This window comes from Ictalurus punctatus, chromosome 7 (genome assembly GCF_001660625.3).
Source record: "Ictalurus punctatus breed USDA103 chromosome 7, Coco_2.0, whole genome shotgun sequence".
Taxonomy (NCBI): Eukaryota; Metazoa; Chordata; class Actinopteri; order Siluriformes; family Ictaluridae; genus Ictalurus; species Ictalurus punctatus.
In genome coordinates, this window is record NC_030422.2 from 7,405,100 (window position 1) to 7,420,099 (window position 15,000).

At 43.0% G+C, this 15,000-nt stretch overlaps 1 protein-coding gene across 2 annotated transcripts in view; it reads right to left on the reverse strand.

Moving 5' to 3' along the window:
• plxdc2b (plexin domain containing 2b) overlaps window positions 1-15,000 on the reverse strand; it is a 108,910-nt gene that overhangs the window by 18,509 nt on the left and 75,401 nt on the right. For both annotated transcript variants that reach the window (XM_017472969.3, XM_053681269.1), the window contains exons 8-9: window positions 8,898-8,993; window positions 6,937-7,018 (exon numbers count right to left, since the gene is read on the reverse strand). In XM_017472969.3, coding sequence (XP_017328458.1) covers window positions 6,937-7,018; window positions 8,898-8,993 — 178 coding nt within the window. The remainder of the gene's footprint in view (window positions 1-6,936; window positions 7,019-8,897; window positions 8,994-15,000) is intronic.

The following is a 15,000-nucleotide window of genomic DNA, read 5'->3' on the forward strand; positions in this document are numbered from 1 at the left end:
GGTGTCTCTCTCTCGGCACATGTCTCTCTCCCTCTTATCCTCGCCTCACTGTAATAGAGAACCTTCAAGAACAAGAACAAGATAATTCCCCACTGCCTTCTCCGGCTCCGCCCTCCGTTCACAAACCGGCGCTCGTCCACGCCCCTCCTCCACATCATTCACGAGGTAATCTTCATCATGAGTAAGCGCTTTATTCTGGACCCGGACCCGATCTCGGAAATACCGGGTGCGAGGCTGGGATACACCCTGGATGGGGACTCCAGTCCATTGCACAGCACCGTTCACAAACATTCACACCTAGGGGCGATTTATTAGCATAGCTCATAGGTTCCCAACCCTTGTCCTGCACATTTGAGTATTTTCCCTGCCCTTAAACACACCCACTTTAAAAATAAAAGGCGTGGGAATTAGAAGTCGAAATGGGGGGTGTTAGAGCAGGGGAGACAATAAAATGCCTCAATAAAAAACTCCAGGTCACTAGGGCGTGTTTCTGTAAGAAGAACCCTGAGAAAACTTCCATAGATACAGAGAGTACACGCGAAACCCAGCAAAACCCACCATCCCGGGCGAGAGTAAACATGGGAAACGGTTAATCCGCAGCTCTTGTGATTGTGAAATCCTACTCAGGCTTCCATTCATCCAGGTCTTTTTTTTTTTTTTTAAGTCAATTTAAGCAACCGAACTTGTGGTATAAGCTTAAAGCGGTTTTAACGCTCATCCAAAGAGCATCATCGGTTCACACAATATTGTTCTCCACCAAACTAGCTCGAGCCTTTCTGTCCATTCTGGAAAAGGTGTTTTCAAATTCAGATCTATCCACTGTACTATACACGATATACAAAAGATGATGGGCTGGATGAAAATGCTGTCAGTCAAACTGTTTAACACGACAGGAAGAACACCCCGCTGGCCACATCCGCCACATTGTGCGGCGTCCAGATTTCAAGAGAGAACCACAAGGGCAGACCGAACAACATGTTATTACTCAGACATTGCAGGGAAAATAAACGACAAAAGTGTACGTCTTTCACTCCCATGCTGAGAGTCACGTTCTCCTGGCCAGGACGCTTGGCATTCCGAACGTCCCCTTCTGACACAGTCATTACCTTTATGGCTTCACTGCTTCTTCCTCAGCCCATTTCTCAATCCTCACACACTCCCTACGTTCTTTTATCCTTTTCTCCCCTTTATAATGCGCTCTCTCTCCATACGTTACATCAAGGCCAGGCCTGTCTGAGGTTAACAAAACGACCGTGTGTGCGAGAGTGTGAGTGCACGGAAGTGGACGAGTGTACGCGTGCGACTAGTCGCTGGAGCTGGTTTCGCTATAACAAATCCCCCATCAATCCAACGAGGTGAGATGGATTCCGTCTGTCTATCCGGCGTCTACCAGACGAGAAAGCTGGCATACGAACCTGGCGTCAGCTCGCTCGCTCGCTCCCATAGGAATTTTCCGCTTTCGAAGACTTCTGTCTCCATCCTGCACAGCTCTGTGGATAAATACCTAATTGCAATTCCACCACATTGGGTTGTTTGCATATTAATGCATGCAAATGCGCACAGCTTGGCTCCTTTTTATTGGAATTCAGTATGACTTCGAGGGGGGAAAAAAAAGAGACGTACTGAAAAGCAGGAGACTGTGTTCAAGCAGTGTACAAATCGGATTATACAGTCCGATGATCTGCAAATCGCAGAGAAGATTTTTATTACGTTGCAAGGAAACATATTTAGCGATTTCCCTTAAGTACACTGCAACGGAATGAGCTAATACATTTCCGCAGTCAGCTTAATACCGCTCGGAGCCATCACACTATCCATAACCGTCTGTTTACGTTCTGGTTTTCAACACTCCTCCACGTGCTCCAGTCTGACCACGTACATGTATGACAATCCTATAGGTGCAATGTTTAAAACGGCACGCTTATGACTATTGTTCTCATACAACGTCCTGCTTTAGTGTCCAAATTACGTACCGTAGAGAAAGGGTTCTCAGCATTTTTGTAGGCGGGGACACCCTTAACTGAAAAATACATTCCCGAGACCTTGTACAGATTTATGTTGTTGGGTACGAGATCAAAAGATGAATATGAGACGATAGAGCGTTCATTTCCACAGCTAGATTAGTGTGAAACACCTTCGGTGGCAGAACACCCAACTTTTAGGTGGGCAAAAGTATAGGAACAGATAGACCTTGCAATATCTGCATCAAGCTGGCGACCCACTGACATCACCGAAGGGTCGAGGTTTGACTGTAGCTTCCAGACTTTCAGTGGAGCTTCTTTCAGTTGTTGTTTGTTTTGTTGGGTTTCTCCCTTCAGTGGTAAAATGCTGCTAAATAGGGTTAATGTCTGCTGACTGACTTGGCAAGTCGAAAGCCTTCCACTTTTTTTCCCCTGATGAAGTCCTTCATTGTGTTGGCGGTGTGTTTTGAGTCATTGTCTGGCTGCATGTTGAAGTTCCTCCCAATTAGATTGGATGCATTTCTCTGTAAATTGGCAGGCAGAATGTTTCTGTAGACTTCTGAATTCATTCTGCTGCTAACCATCACGAATAAAGATTAGTGAGCCTGTATGTTTTGGATCATGAGCAGATCATTCATTTCTCCACACTTTGGCCTTTCAAGCTTGGTTCCAGAACTTTTGAGGCTCATCTCTGTATCTCCTTACGGATTCCAATCTGGCTTTCTAATTGTTACTGCTGATGAGGGGTTTCATCTTGTGTTATGGCCTATTTATATTTTTGCTCTCGAAGTCTTCTTCAAATGCTGGATTGTGAGACTTTCACCCTTGCCCCTGTGGAGCTTGTCGGTGATATCACCGACGGTTGTTTTTGGGGTTTTCTTCACAGCTCCCACAATGTCATCAACTGCTGTTGTTTTTCTTGGCTTACCCGTTCAGTGTCTGGTTGTTAGGACATTCCAAATGGTTGTATTGGCTCTGCCCGATGGCTCTGATTGATTTTCCCTTTTTCCTCAGCTTCAAAATGGCTTGCATTTCTCCCATAAACAGCTCTCTGGTCTTCATGTTGGTTTATCCTTTCTAACAACAAATGCAGTCTGCAAAATGCACATGCAAAGCCTACATTCGTAGGGCTCAAACCAAGATGGGTGTATTCAAAGCTATTAACTGTTAAAACAATCAATGTAACAGGGCACACCTGGGCAATAAGAAACACCTGTCAATCACATGTTCCAAAATATGTATTGATCACTTGAAAAATGGGTGGGTTCCAACAAAAGGTACCATGTTCTACATTGTTAATGAAAGCTGAAATTCAGATCTATCGTCTCATATTCACCTTTTGATCTCAAAGCCAAATGAAAGAATCGGTCTTGCTGTTCCAATACTTTACACCGTACAGTATATGTGATGTGCTACTGCCTTCACTCTCGCCAGATATCAATCCTACTGAACACCTATGTGAGATTTTACACTGACATGTTCACCAGTCAAGGACTTCACCCACCCAGTACAGCTCCAGAGACTTGTAGAATCTGTGCCATAGTACAGTATTAGACCAGGAATGTTCTGGTGGCTTGAGGACCAGAACCTAACTAAGACACTGTATGCTGGTTGTTATGTTAATTTGTCACCCCTCTTTGTGTATATGTGTATATATATATACACACACACACACACCACAGTGTTTCCCACATTTTTTTGCGCCTTTTGCCGTTTTTCATTATTAGTATGGACTTGCCAGCAATGACTAATCAGCCAGTGTTTACTGGTTATCTGATTGCTATTCTGGATTCCAACCAATATATTTTGGAAGCACCTGCTTAAAGAGAGTCATGAATCTGGTTAACTCCGTCACCCTGTTGTTAAACTCACCATAATTCCTGTAACGTAGAACTTGAGGTGCCACAAAGACCGCTGAAAATCATCTCATATGGCGTGGCGCTTGAATAACTCTTGTTCTGATTAAATGTCAACGTACTCAAGTCTGTTTGCTGGTTGGACGGCCTTGCTCACAGACGTTATGTGCGTATGTGTGTTAAACACAGTGCTTCACACTGACACTGCTTCCTGTCCTACCTACAGTACACTCCTTCCCTATTAGTTAATGAATCATTCATATTAGGTATTGAATAATATGCTTTAAACTAGAGCAGCTAAATAAAAAGCGTGCACTTTAAGACGTCTGCAGAAAATATTGGCCCAGAAACGTACGTTATTGCCCCATGCTCCCTGGGATAGGCTCCAGGTTCCCTGCGACCCTGTACGATAAGCGGTATAGAAAATGGATGGATGGATGGATGGATGGATAGATGGATCTTAAGCACAGATATAGATCTTTACTTTCCACGCGACGAAAGGTTTCCATTCATGAACTTCAAATGGTATTTCATTAGACTGCTCGCATGCTGTGAGAATAGCCTGAAAAACAGCAGCTGAATGTAAATGAGTGAAATCGTGCTGTCGTGCACGGTAGGAAACTAACACACTGTGGTGTTCTGGAACGTTGGGTAAGTGGCCACACTTTTAAGAAATAATATAAATGACATGGAAATAGACCGTTCTGCAAATTCAGAAGCAATTACAAATAAACAAACAAGGCGAACGTGTCCAAGTTTCCGAGGCTCCGTGAAGTATCCGACGCAATGTCAGCAGCATGTGTCTGCTCATGTATCCATCACGTCCACTTTCTGGGTATGTAGTGGTGAAATGATTGGGGATTCAAAGAAAATATTCTTTTCTTTGACACACTTACACCTCCATTTTCCTGGTGTTTCACCGTGTCGTGTCACGCTTTTAGCTGAACAGTTTTGAAGTCCAAGAGCAAACAAGACTGTGGGTGCTTTATATATAGTCTATTACATTGGTGCCCTCTTCATGATGTTTAAGTCCCACCAGACATCCACGGGCGTTGTTTTTCGGGCTGAATCTGGTCGGCCCGTCACGGCCTTTATTCAGCCCAAAAATAGTCGTCGAAAATTCGTCTTTGTTTAGTCCGTCTGATTTGGTTCAAATTTATCCCAAGATGGACGTTATATTTGGACCACATATAGCACATATTGATGTTTTATCTAATCAACTGCATAGGTTATTTGAAGCTAAATGTTTATTTTGAAACCAATGCATGGGACACGTTCCAAAAAAGTTGGGTCAGGGGAAATTTAGATCGGTGCACCTACAGTGCACAATATAATTAAAATATTCAAGGGATCCGGTCAAATCTTGGTGCGTAAAGGGCGAGGCCGAAACCCACTTCTGAACGGGCGTGATCTCCGATCCCTCAGACGTCACTGTCTTAAAACCCATCACGAGTCTGTAATGGAGATCCTGACATGGGTTCGGGAATACTTTGTTAAACCTTTGACACTCAACACCATTCGCCGCTGCATCCACAGATGCAAGTTAAGGCTTTACTATGCAAAGCAGAAGCCATACATCAACACTGTCCAGAAGCTCCGCCCACTTCTCTGGGATCGGTCTCATCTGAGATGGACAGTAGGACAGTGGAATCGTGTTTAGTGGTCTGACGAGTAGACATTTCTAATAGTTTTTGGACAAAACAGCCGTCGTGTTCTCCGGGCCAAAGAGGAAAAGGACCATCCAAGCTGTTATCAGCATCAGGTCCAGGTCCAGGCCAGCATCCGTCATGGTATGGGGCGGATCAATGCCCACGGTATGGCACATCTGTGAGGGCACCAAAGATATGAACATATTTTGTAGCAACATATACAGCCATCCAGAGCAGGACAACGCCAAACCACTTTTTGCCGGGATCACAAGCGCATGGTTACGTAAACAGAGAGCATGGCCTGCCTGCAGTACATCTATGGCATTTGGCAGACGCCCTTATCCAGACAAACTTACATTTATAAATCTGAGCAGTTGAGGGTTAAGCGCTTTGCTCAAGGGCCCAGTGGTGGTTTGAACTCACAACCTTCCGATCAGCAGCCCAACATCTTAACCACTGAGCTGTCAACCACCACCGCAGTCCTGACCTGTCTCCGATTGAGAATGTGTGGCGCATTACGAAGCGCAAAATACGACGGCCGTATGGAGCAGCTTTCCTCATCTTGTTCGTACATCCTCTTACTGTACAATCATTTTGTACAGCAATGTGAGTTACAAAACACTCAGATCAGCTGAGAGGGAGGTGTGGTTTTCAGTGTGGGGAGATACTGGCTGCTTTTGAAGTAGGCTTATTCCATGAATTATTTAACATTAAACAGTTAATATCTCCCTCAAAACAAAACAAAAAGAAGCCAGGAATTGAAATGTGTCCGCTCATAACTCGAATGCTGGAGTTGCCTAAATAGATCAAGATGCTAAAAAGATGCTTTTTTTCTCCTGGCAGTAGATGGTAAGGAAATGTAGATGGGATACAGTACATCCGATGTGGATTATATGACTCATGTGACACATCAGGTGTGAATTCAGGGCAGAACAAAGTACAGTGTGAGAATATTTCAATATTTCTGAAAAAACACTCAGAAAAATGAACACCGGGATAAAGAGTAGTAGTAATATGTGTGAGACGGAAGGGGAGGAAAGAAGAGAACACATAAGAGGAGATGAGAAGAAAATAAAAGAGAAGGGAGTACACACACACACACACACACACACACACACACACACAGGATAAAAGCACAAGAGCCTCTCAGTCAGTCTGTTTGATACTGAGTGGTTTTATTCTCTCGGTGTTGCCCTGCTCTCATGTCAGGCCTGTGATGGAGTGAGTGTGAATAGGTCTGGGGCGGAAAGGTGAAGGAGCACACATGAGTCAACAGAAAAAGGAGACTCGCACTCTCCCTCCCCCAACAGAGCCCAGGGCAAAGAATCAACTGAGACCAAGTTTGATTACTCTAACCTACATTTCTCGCCCAGTGTGAGGAGAAAAAGCCTAGAACACTGAGGTGAAACTGAATAGAAACAAACCCCACTTCCCTTTAGTACTGTACTTGACATCTCTGGCTATTCTCACCTGTTGAGTCGGTGACACCAGCTGCAGTTGAAGTTGATCTCGGCGGCGATGCAGGCAGAACAGCTTCTAAACTGGAGACATGCTGTGGAGTCACATAATAACCACATACAAGTCAGAAGCGTTGACAAGAGCGCGATAAATGGATCTATTGTGTTCTATACGGCTGATTATATTGGGGATATACACCGCTCGCGTCCCTGTACACCTCGCGGAGTATTATAGTAGGTATAGTAGAGTTAGATACGTTGTTAATGTTATGTTCCTTGATAGATTTAGTTAGTTTAAACTATAGGTTAGTTCATTTAGTCCCCGCTGGTTTCTCCGCTCCCAGTCCACAGTACTACTTCATGTTTCTTGTTTTTGTGCTGCGACTCTGTTTTCTGTGACCGCGACTTTGATTCCTGCTTTGTCCCGTTTATGCCTGTTTGCCGATCGCCCGACCCTCCGCCTGTCTTGACTACGTTTTCCGGATGACGATTTGGACTTGTCTGCCTGCCCTTAAATAAATACGTCTTTACCTGCTTCCGTACTCTACCCCCTTACGTCTCGCGACGTGACAGAATACTCCGGAACAGAAACGAAACAAACGCGCGTCCACGCGCGTCTACTGTCCGCGGTAAACATCCGAAGAGCACGTCGCTCGTGCGTGCGCGCGCCCCCTCATAGAGGTCGTGACATTCGCGCATATCACTCTGGCTGCTAGGCTATTTTGTCACGTCATCAAACGCGTCATTGTCCGGTCAAATTTATTCGGCCTTTTCACTTATTAATAATAATAATTTCGGTTGTCAATCATTCGCTGCATCCCTAGTAAATACACTATGTTATAATAGAAAAACTCAAATAGGTATAATATATATATATATATACGCAAGTATTAGTCATAAATATACGTAAGAGATATTTACATCGTATATACACAACAGTACCCAGATTATCCATGGATAATGTATATACAGATGTCATACAGATGTATAAAGATGACTTAGGGTATATAATATGAATCTAGTATTATATAGAGATAATACAGAATACAGCTGCAGGATGATTACAGGCATAAATAATGGATGGTTCATTCTGGTGCCTTGTATTTACTGTTGATATGGATTTTTATTTTTTATTATCCAGTCTTTCTTTGGTGAATTCTGAGGGACTATCTAGACATTTATTGATTTATTTTGGGTTGAAATATTTTGGCTTTGGTAGGTCGCACTCAATTGAAGTGTCCTATTCAGACGTTTTTGAAAAGCCAGGAATCTTTTCATTAGTAAACGACCGAGTACCGACTATTTTCCCAGAAAGAGGTCATTTTACTGAGACGGAAAGTAACTCGAGTGATTCTGAAGCTTGCAGCCGGAAAAGAGTACAAAAAAAACGTATCCGACGCTTGCGGCCCGTGACTGCAGCCCGTTCAGAAGAAAACATGAATCATGCTAAACTTAGCCTTCTGCAGCTATATCGCAGCCTGCGACTTACAGTACTAATGGAAACGCCTTAATGCAGGTGTGAAACGGTTGAAGGCACGTCATAATTCATTTAAATTGAACAGCGGTAAGTCTACGGAACAAGACCTGTTTTATATACTTGCACCATTTAAATTGCACCACTCACCCAAGTGGCTTCATTAGTTCATGAAGAGTACAGTATATAAACCCCTTTTTTTTTTTTAAATCTAAAGTGAAATACAGAACGTGTAAAGAAGCAGCTAGTTAGCTCTGAATCTCTCATCTCACAGGAAATAAGCTGCATCACTCACTGAGAAATGTTCCTCCAAAGACATAGTGGGATTTTATGCTGCCAGAGAAATGGCTAGTGTGATAAATCTGACTACTATATTAACCAAACATGCATCCAGCTGTCCTTTTTATTTATTTATTTATTTAAAAAAAACAAAACGAACGCATTTCTTTACAGTGTGCAGTTCTGTGTGTTACTGTGTTATTGTGTGGGTGTTTTCTTACTAGGGAGTGGCATCATTTCCACAGCTGTGCTGTTTGTGATTTTGGTCTTGAGCAACTCCACACGGTGATACTCATAGATGGTCTTCCTCCGAACATCTACACACACACACACACACACACACTGTAAGTACGATAAGCCTAAACACAACAGGAAGACTAGAAGAGAGATTAATGCTTCTCTCATTTCACACCACTGTCTCCGTTCCTCTTAAAAAGCATCATATTTCCATATTACCATATGTCTCCATCTGCCAGGTGAAGGAAAATGAGATGAATGTGCTTTCTATTGCGTGCAAAAGTCTTGCTCAGGGTATCTGCCCGTATCAGCACTTCAAATTGAAAACTTTTTAATACCACATTCAAGACATTTCCAGAAATATTTTAAGACCTGCAGGTCACTTCAATCATGCTACACGATACATCAGGTATAATGGATAACGGCGTTCGTGCGTATACATCCGTTTCTGGGTTTAAAGTAAACTATAGCGGGGTAAACGTCTATAGAGGGAGACGGGAGACCAGAGCAAATATCCTTCTTGCATGAACATTTGCTCCAACTGAGAAAGAAAGAAAAAAAACAAACACAAACCATCCTGTATTTTAATCATTCAACTACACTAGGACTAAAATCCTTCGGGTGAAGTGTGTGTGGGCGTAATGGCTTCCATGTGTCAGATCACGCGTGGAATTGTAGCATATTGGCATGATACAGAATTAATGTTGATTTCATTTTCCCTAAACTTCCAATAAGAAAGTACGACCAAACCAAAGAAACCTAAAAATAAAACACCACTCTATGAGTATATATATATATATATATAAAGAAAAAACTACATGTGAAAAATAGGAGCATAATTTTCACTTCCTGGCTTGCAACAATTCATGGATCATTGGTGTTTCCTTTCCTGCCTGTAGAGAAAAACTCTCAAGACACAGCATGGATCCAGAACAAAGCTCAAAACACAGGAAGAGATCAGCACGTCACTGCAGTGATCCTGAATGATTGTTAATTGCTTTGACTTTTCTTTCTATTTTTTTTTTTTTTTTTGCATTAGTAAGAGCTTGGAATCTTTTAAAAGCATATCTGTTATCGAACAACTTAAAAGCCTTATCGCATGTATATATTATTAAAACCGCGTGGACAGTAGTCATATTAACACGTTAATTCGGGTCTTAAATCCCATTACGTTTGAAACAAATACACAAAAAAACCTGATCATACGTATACACTATGCGACGGTAGGTCTGCAACCCCAACACCGCGTCCCTCGCGTAACTGCCAGCTTTCCTGGGTGCTGAACGGACAGCGCCGTTTCAGCCCGGCGTTTGTTTTGGACAGCGGGACGGCGCATGGCTGCGAGGCGGGGCGGCAGAAACACACGGGGCGGCCAGTGTGACATCACAAATACTGTGCTGAACCTGGGTGTCCCCAAAACAGGTGGAAATTTCCTTCTTTTGGCTTCGGGTCAAAAGAGTTCAAAACATATGAAGGGAATACGAGCCTGTCTCTACATCTAACCCTACTTAGATATTTTTTTTATACTGGACCGGAGAAATGATGACATTTTTATGTGATGTGAAAGCGTGTTATGTTTATAGCTCTGACTATAGACAAGCTGGCAAAGAGATGTTGGAAATTTGCCCTTTTCCCCCGCCTCATACCTTCACAATGTCTCTACTATATTTCAGTATCCACAACATAGCTGAACATCTCTGTGCAACAATAAAGACTGTATAGATTTGTTGCTTAGGAACAGTTTAGACAGTGTGAACGTGAGCTATTACAAACATGCGATGAGCAGAAAGTCAAGTGAATAGATGAGAAAAAAGAAACTCCGAATGACATGTTATTCAGCCGGTGTTCGCTGTGAAGGCAGATAAGCGTGTGTGTGTGTGTGTGTGTGTGTGTGTGTGTCCTGCTGTTTTAGTGCAGGAAATTGTGGCTTGTTCAGTGGAGAATGTTCTGTAGGTTAAAAGCCTTTTCCGGTAGGTAATTACCTGGCCTGTGTGGCGTCACAAGCCTCCTGTGTACCATGCTGACATTTTGCCTGCAGATATGTGTGTGTGCACTCATGTATGTGTGTGTGTGTGTGTGTGTGTGTGTGTGTGTTTACTCCTGTCAGTGGTTTGCAGTTTAATGAGTTTCCATTCAGTAATTAGTAAAAGCAGGTCAGACCAAAACATCTATGCGACTCTCTATGTTTCCATTCTATTTCAATATCTCTGAGTTGTCACTGTATCACCGCCTTACATGCTTCATCAATCTCTCTCTCTCTCTACTGGGCAAGCTGGAAGACAGACAGGGTGAGGCCGGAAGATGCAAATGCTGCCCTTTCACAGCTGGCAAAACACACACACACACACACACACACGTGTCACTGGGGTAATTCATACTATTCCGACAGCAAATACAGTAACGTGTCCTCTCTTGTCATCCCTCCCCAGACGACTTTATTGTCAGCTGCTCTCTCCAGTGCAGCTCAGTTCCAGGTCCCTGCTGAGCTGAACTGCATCATCAAAGGATTTTTCTCCTTAAGCATACAGACAGCTTAGAGGCTAAAGGAATTTTAACATCCTCCAATCCTTTCTTCAGAAAATCCTATTTGGAGGAAGGGTATGATAAAACCCATAAAGCATCATCTATAATCTCTACTTCTACCAGCCAATCATTTAGCAGCAGCGCAATACATGAAATCATGCGGATACAGGTCAAGAGCTTCAGTTAACGTTCACATCTAACATCAGAACGGGGAAAAATAGCATCTCAGGCTACATCCGCATTGATCCGGACCGATCTGAAAACTGCAATTTCATTGTAAAACGCTCTCCGTCTACAGTGCCATTTTCAAACCTTTTCCAAAAATTGCTCTTCCACACTGAAACTACAGGCCGATCGATAGATTTTACCAATAAAGATAACGAGGTTGGGTTGGGTTTTGGGCTGGGTTTTTAAAATGGATCCTTAAACACTTAAAGTAAAAATATTGCTGAACTTTATAACAAAAATAAAACAGCACTGACTGTACCAACCATTCATTGGACTATTAATAAATACTAAAGTAAATAAAAGATATACATCCTAAAAAAGAACCAAAAAGTAACACTCCAAATAGCAAATAAAAAAAAAATAGAGACATTCAAAATGATAAAAAAAAAAAAAAAAAAAAACACTTCAAATAACACAACAAAATCGGTCAGTTTTTATTTCGCCTCTAGAGGCCGCTCTCTTACTGTATAATGACAGTGGAGCCTTCTCGGCTGCTCCGCAACGGACGCGACCGGGAAAAACTATCGGTGTGTATCTTTTGCTGATAACCGATACTCCCAGCAATCAATAACCCGTGCCGATAAATTGATAAATCCGTCAACCTCTAATTGAAACACGCTTACATCCGTATACTGCACATGCATAAAAACGTAATAAGTCATTTCAGTCAGGCGTTTATATCGTTTCCGTCACTTTGAATGGATGCGGCAACGTCGAGGAAAAGCACCGAGTATATGAACTGGACGGATGAAGGGGTGGAGGTGTTGCTGCAGGTAACCCGAGATTATAAAGTTGCGAAGGCAGGTCGAAACGTAACAACAACATCGTCCGCCTCTTGTGAAGGGTAATTATTCATAATCCTGCTATTCAGTGTCGCCCACACTCATCCGTTTGAGCTCCTTCAAGGATTCTTCCCCGTGTTGTTCGTCTCGGGGAGTTTTTTCCCTTTACTACTGTCGCCTCTGGCTTGCTCACCGAGGATCTAAACATACATCCAGATTTCGGTAAAGCTGCATTGTGTGTCAATCCATCATTAAAAGCTCTGGACAAATAATTGAACTCTTGCCTAATCCCTTTAGACCTGATTATTTTGAGCACAAAAGAAAAAAAAACATCAACAGCGGATGTGCATCGTGACTGACATGACACAGATCCCGCGCTTAAAACGCAGGACAGAACTCATCTTCGAGCGTCTCACAGAGCTCCGTCACAATATTAAAACTGCATTGTGCTTTTCATCCTAACACTGCCCTTGTTACGGCAGGCCATTACAACTGCCAGATGACGTTTTGATGAGAAACAATGAAGTGTTAATGGCCGCCATCCCTTCTCCTACACACTTCTTTATGTGCAACAAATGGATTGCCTACTGTATGCTTCGCATACGGGTCAGATACAGTATCCTTGCATAAGAAGCCTCTATCAGCACTATTACAGTTTGCTTTTTTGCTGAGCCGTCCCCCTGAGACAGCAGACGGTACCGCCTGACCGCGCAACATATTTCCGTAGTCGTTTTAACAGTGCTGCATTCTTTCCAATATCGCTTTACACTTTCGCATGCAAATCGCCCAAGCAACGGCACTTTGGATCGGTCAGGCCAAAGAAATTAGTCGACAAGTACCAAAACGGTAGCTTTGGAGCTGAGTCAGCATACTTTTGTCTCCGTACTACATTAGTTTAAGACCCAAGACTTACTATATAAACATGGTTTAAGGGTCAATGCCAACGTAAATACATTCTAATAACTGTAATAGAAGAGCAGGGTGGAGCGTCTCGACTTCTTAAAGCCACGTCTGAGTGCGTAATCCGCGTGCTTATCGATGGAACTATGAGAAATGAAAGGGTTGTGGGAATGTCTACAGACCGACAGAGCTGCTGAGGAGTTGTGCAAAAGGTCGAGCTTTGTCTTTCCATCCCCATAATGGAGGTCCTATATTGTATATCTGACATATACATACTTAAATAATCGATAATGCAAGTTTCACTGGGGAAAAAAAATGACTGCGGTCCAACATGTTCCCTCACGCGTTCTCATATACACCGCAGATACTTTCTTTCATACACCATTAAACACTCGTCTCCGTAACGCTATCACGCATCGTCGCATATAATCACAAACATCGCACTTTGATTAAAAACCCAAAGTTAAAGTCGGGTGTTTATCCCGTTTTAGTGAAACAGACTCTCAAACAGAACTCCACGTCTAGACGGCACAATTTAACATTGGACGTCTGCACGATGATTCTTTAACGATCTCCCGCATTATCATTAGTTGAATATCTTTTAACCCTTTGGATGTTTGTAAACGATCGGGAAGTTTGGACGGTCGGCATTGAAAATGATGCGCGCGCTTGTATTGACACGTCTTCAGCCGGGGCGCTACGACTCGAGTATCGCCGACGTAGCGACGGAGAAAACAGAGAATATACCGCGCATGTCGTCATTTCAGCCAGCTGCTTAGTTCCACCGAGTTTAATCGATCTGTAAATCTGTATACAATCCCTTACGAGACGGCATTAAAAACACATTTAAAACATTATGAGCATGTAAAACTATCACACCTGCTTTCTGAGCTTCAGACTGTGAGTTAAAGGGGGGGGGGGGGGGGGCTTTCAGTATCACAAGAAGATACTGGAAGCACTTACAATCTCAGCTATCTATCTATCCATCCATCCATCTTCTATACCGCTTATCCTTTTCAGGGTCTCGGGGAACCTGGATCCTATCCCAGGAGGCGGGGTACACCCTGGACAGGGTGCCAATCCATAATCCATCGCAGGGCACAATCACACACACACTCACACACCCATCCATACACTACGGACACTTTAGACACGCCAATCAGCCTACCGTGCATGTCTTTGGACTGGTGGAGGAAACCGGAGTACCCGGAGGAAACCCCCGCAGCACGGGGAGAACATCCAAACTCCACACACACACACACAGGGCCGCGGTGTTTGTTATCTATTCGCCTATTATTTATGTAGTTATTCACGAACTACGATGAAACCGAAAGGAGAGTCATGTAGTTACTAAAGTAAGAAGTATAACTCTGGACTCACTGAGCATTTCTGTGGGGTTAAGATTTTTTCCTTTACTTATAAGTTAGAACACCCTTTACTTTTTACACACCAGAAACAAAAGCCTATAATTCCACTAACTACTCTGAATTAGATGCAACCTAATTAAACTAGTATTACTCTATAAGAGTGAGGAGTGGGATTTTCGGCTTATGCACCGTTTGGGGATGAGGAGGTTAATTATATTCTTGCGGTGTATGTTTTTGCTCATGCTCTGCTCAGTTTCTAAGTGTAAAAAAAAAAAAAAAAAAAAAGC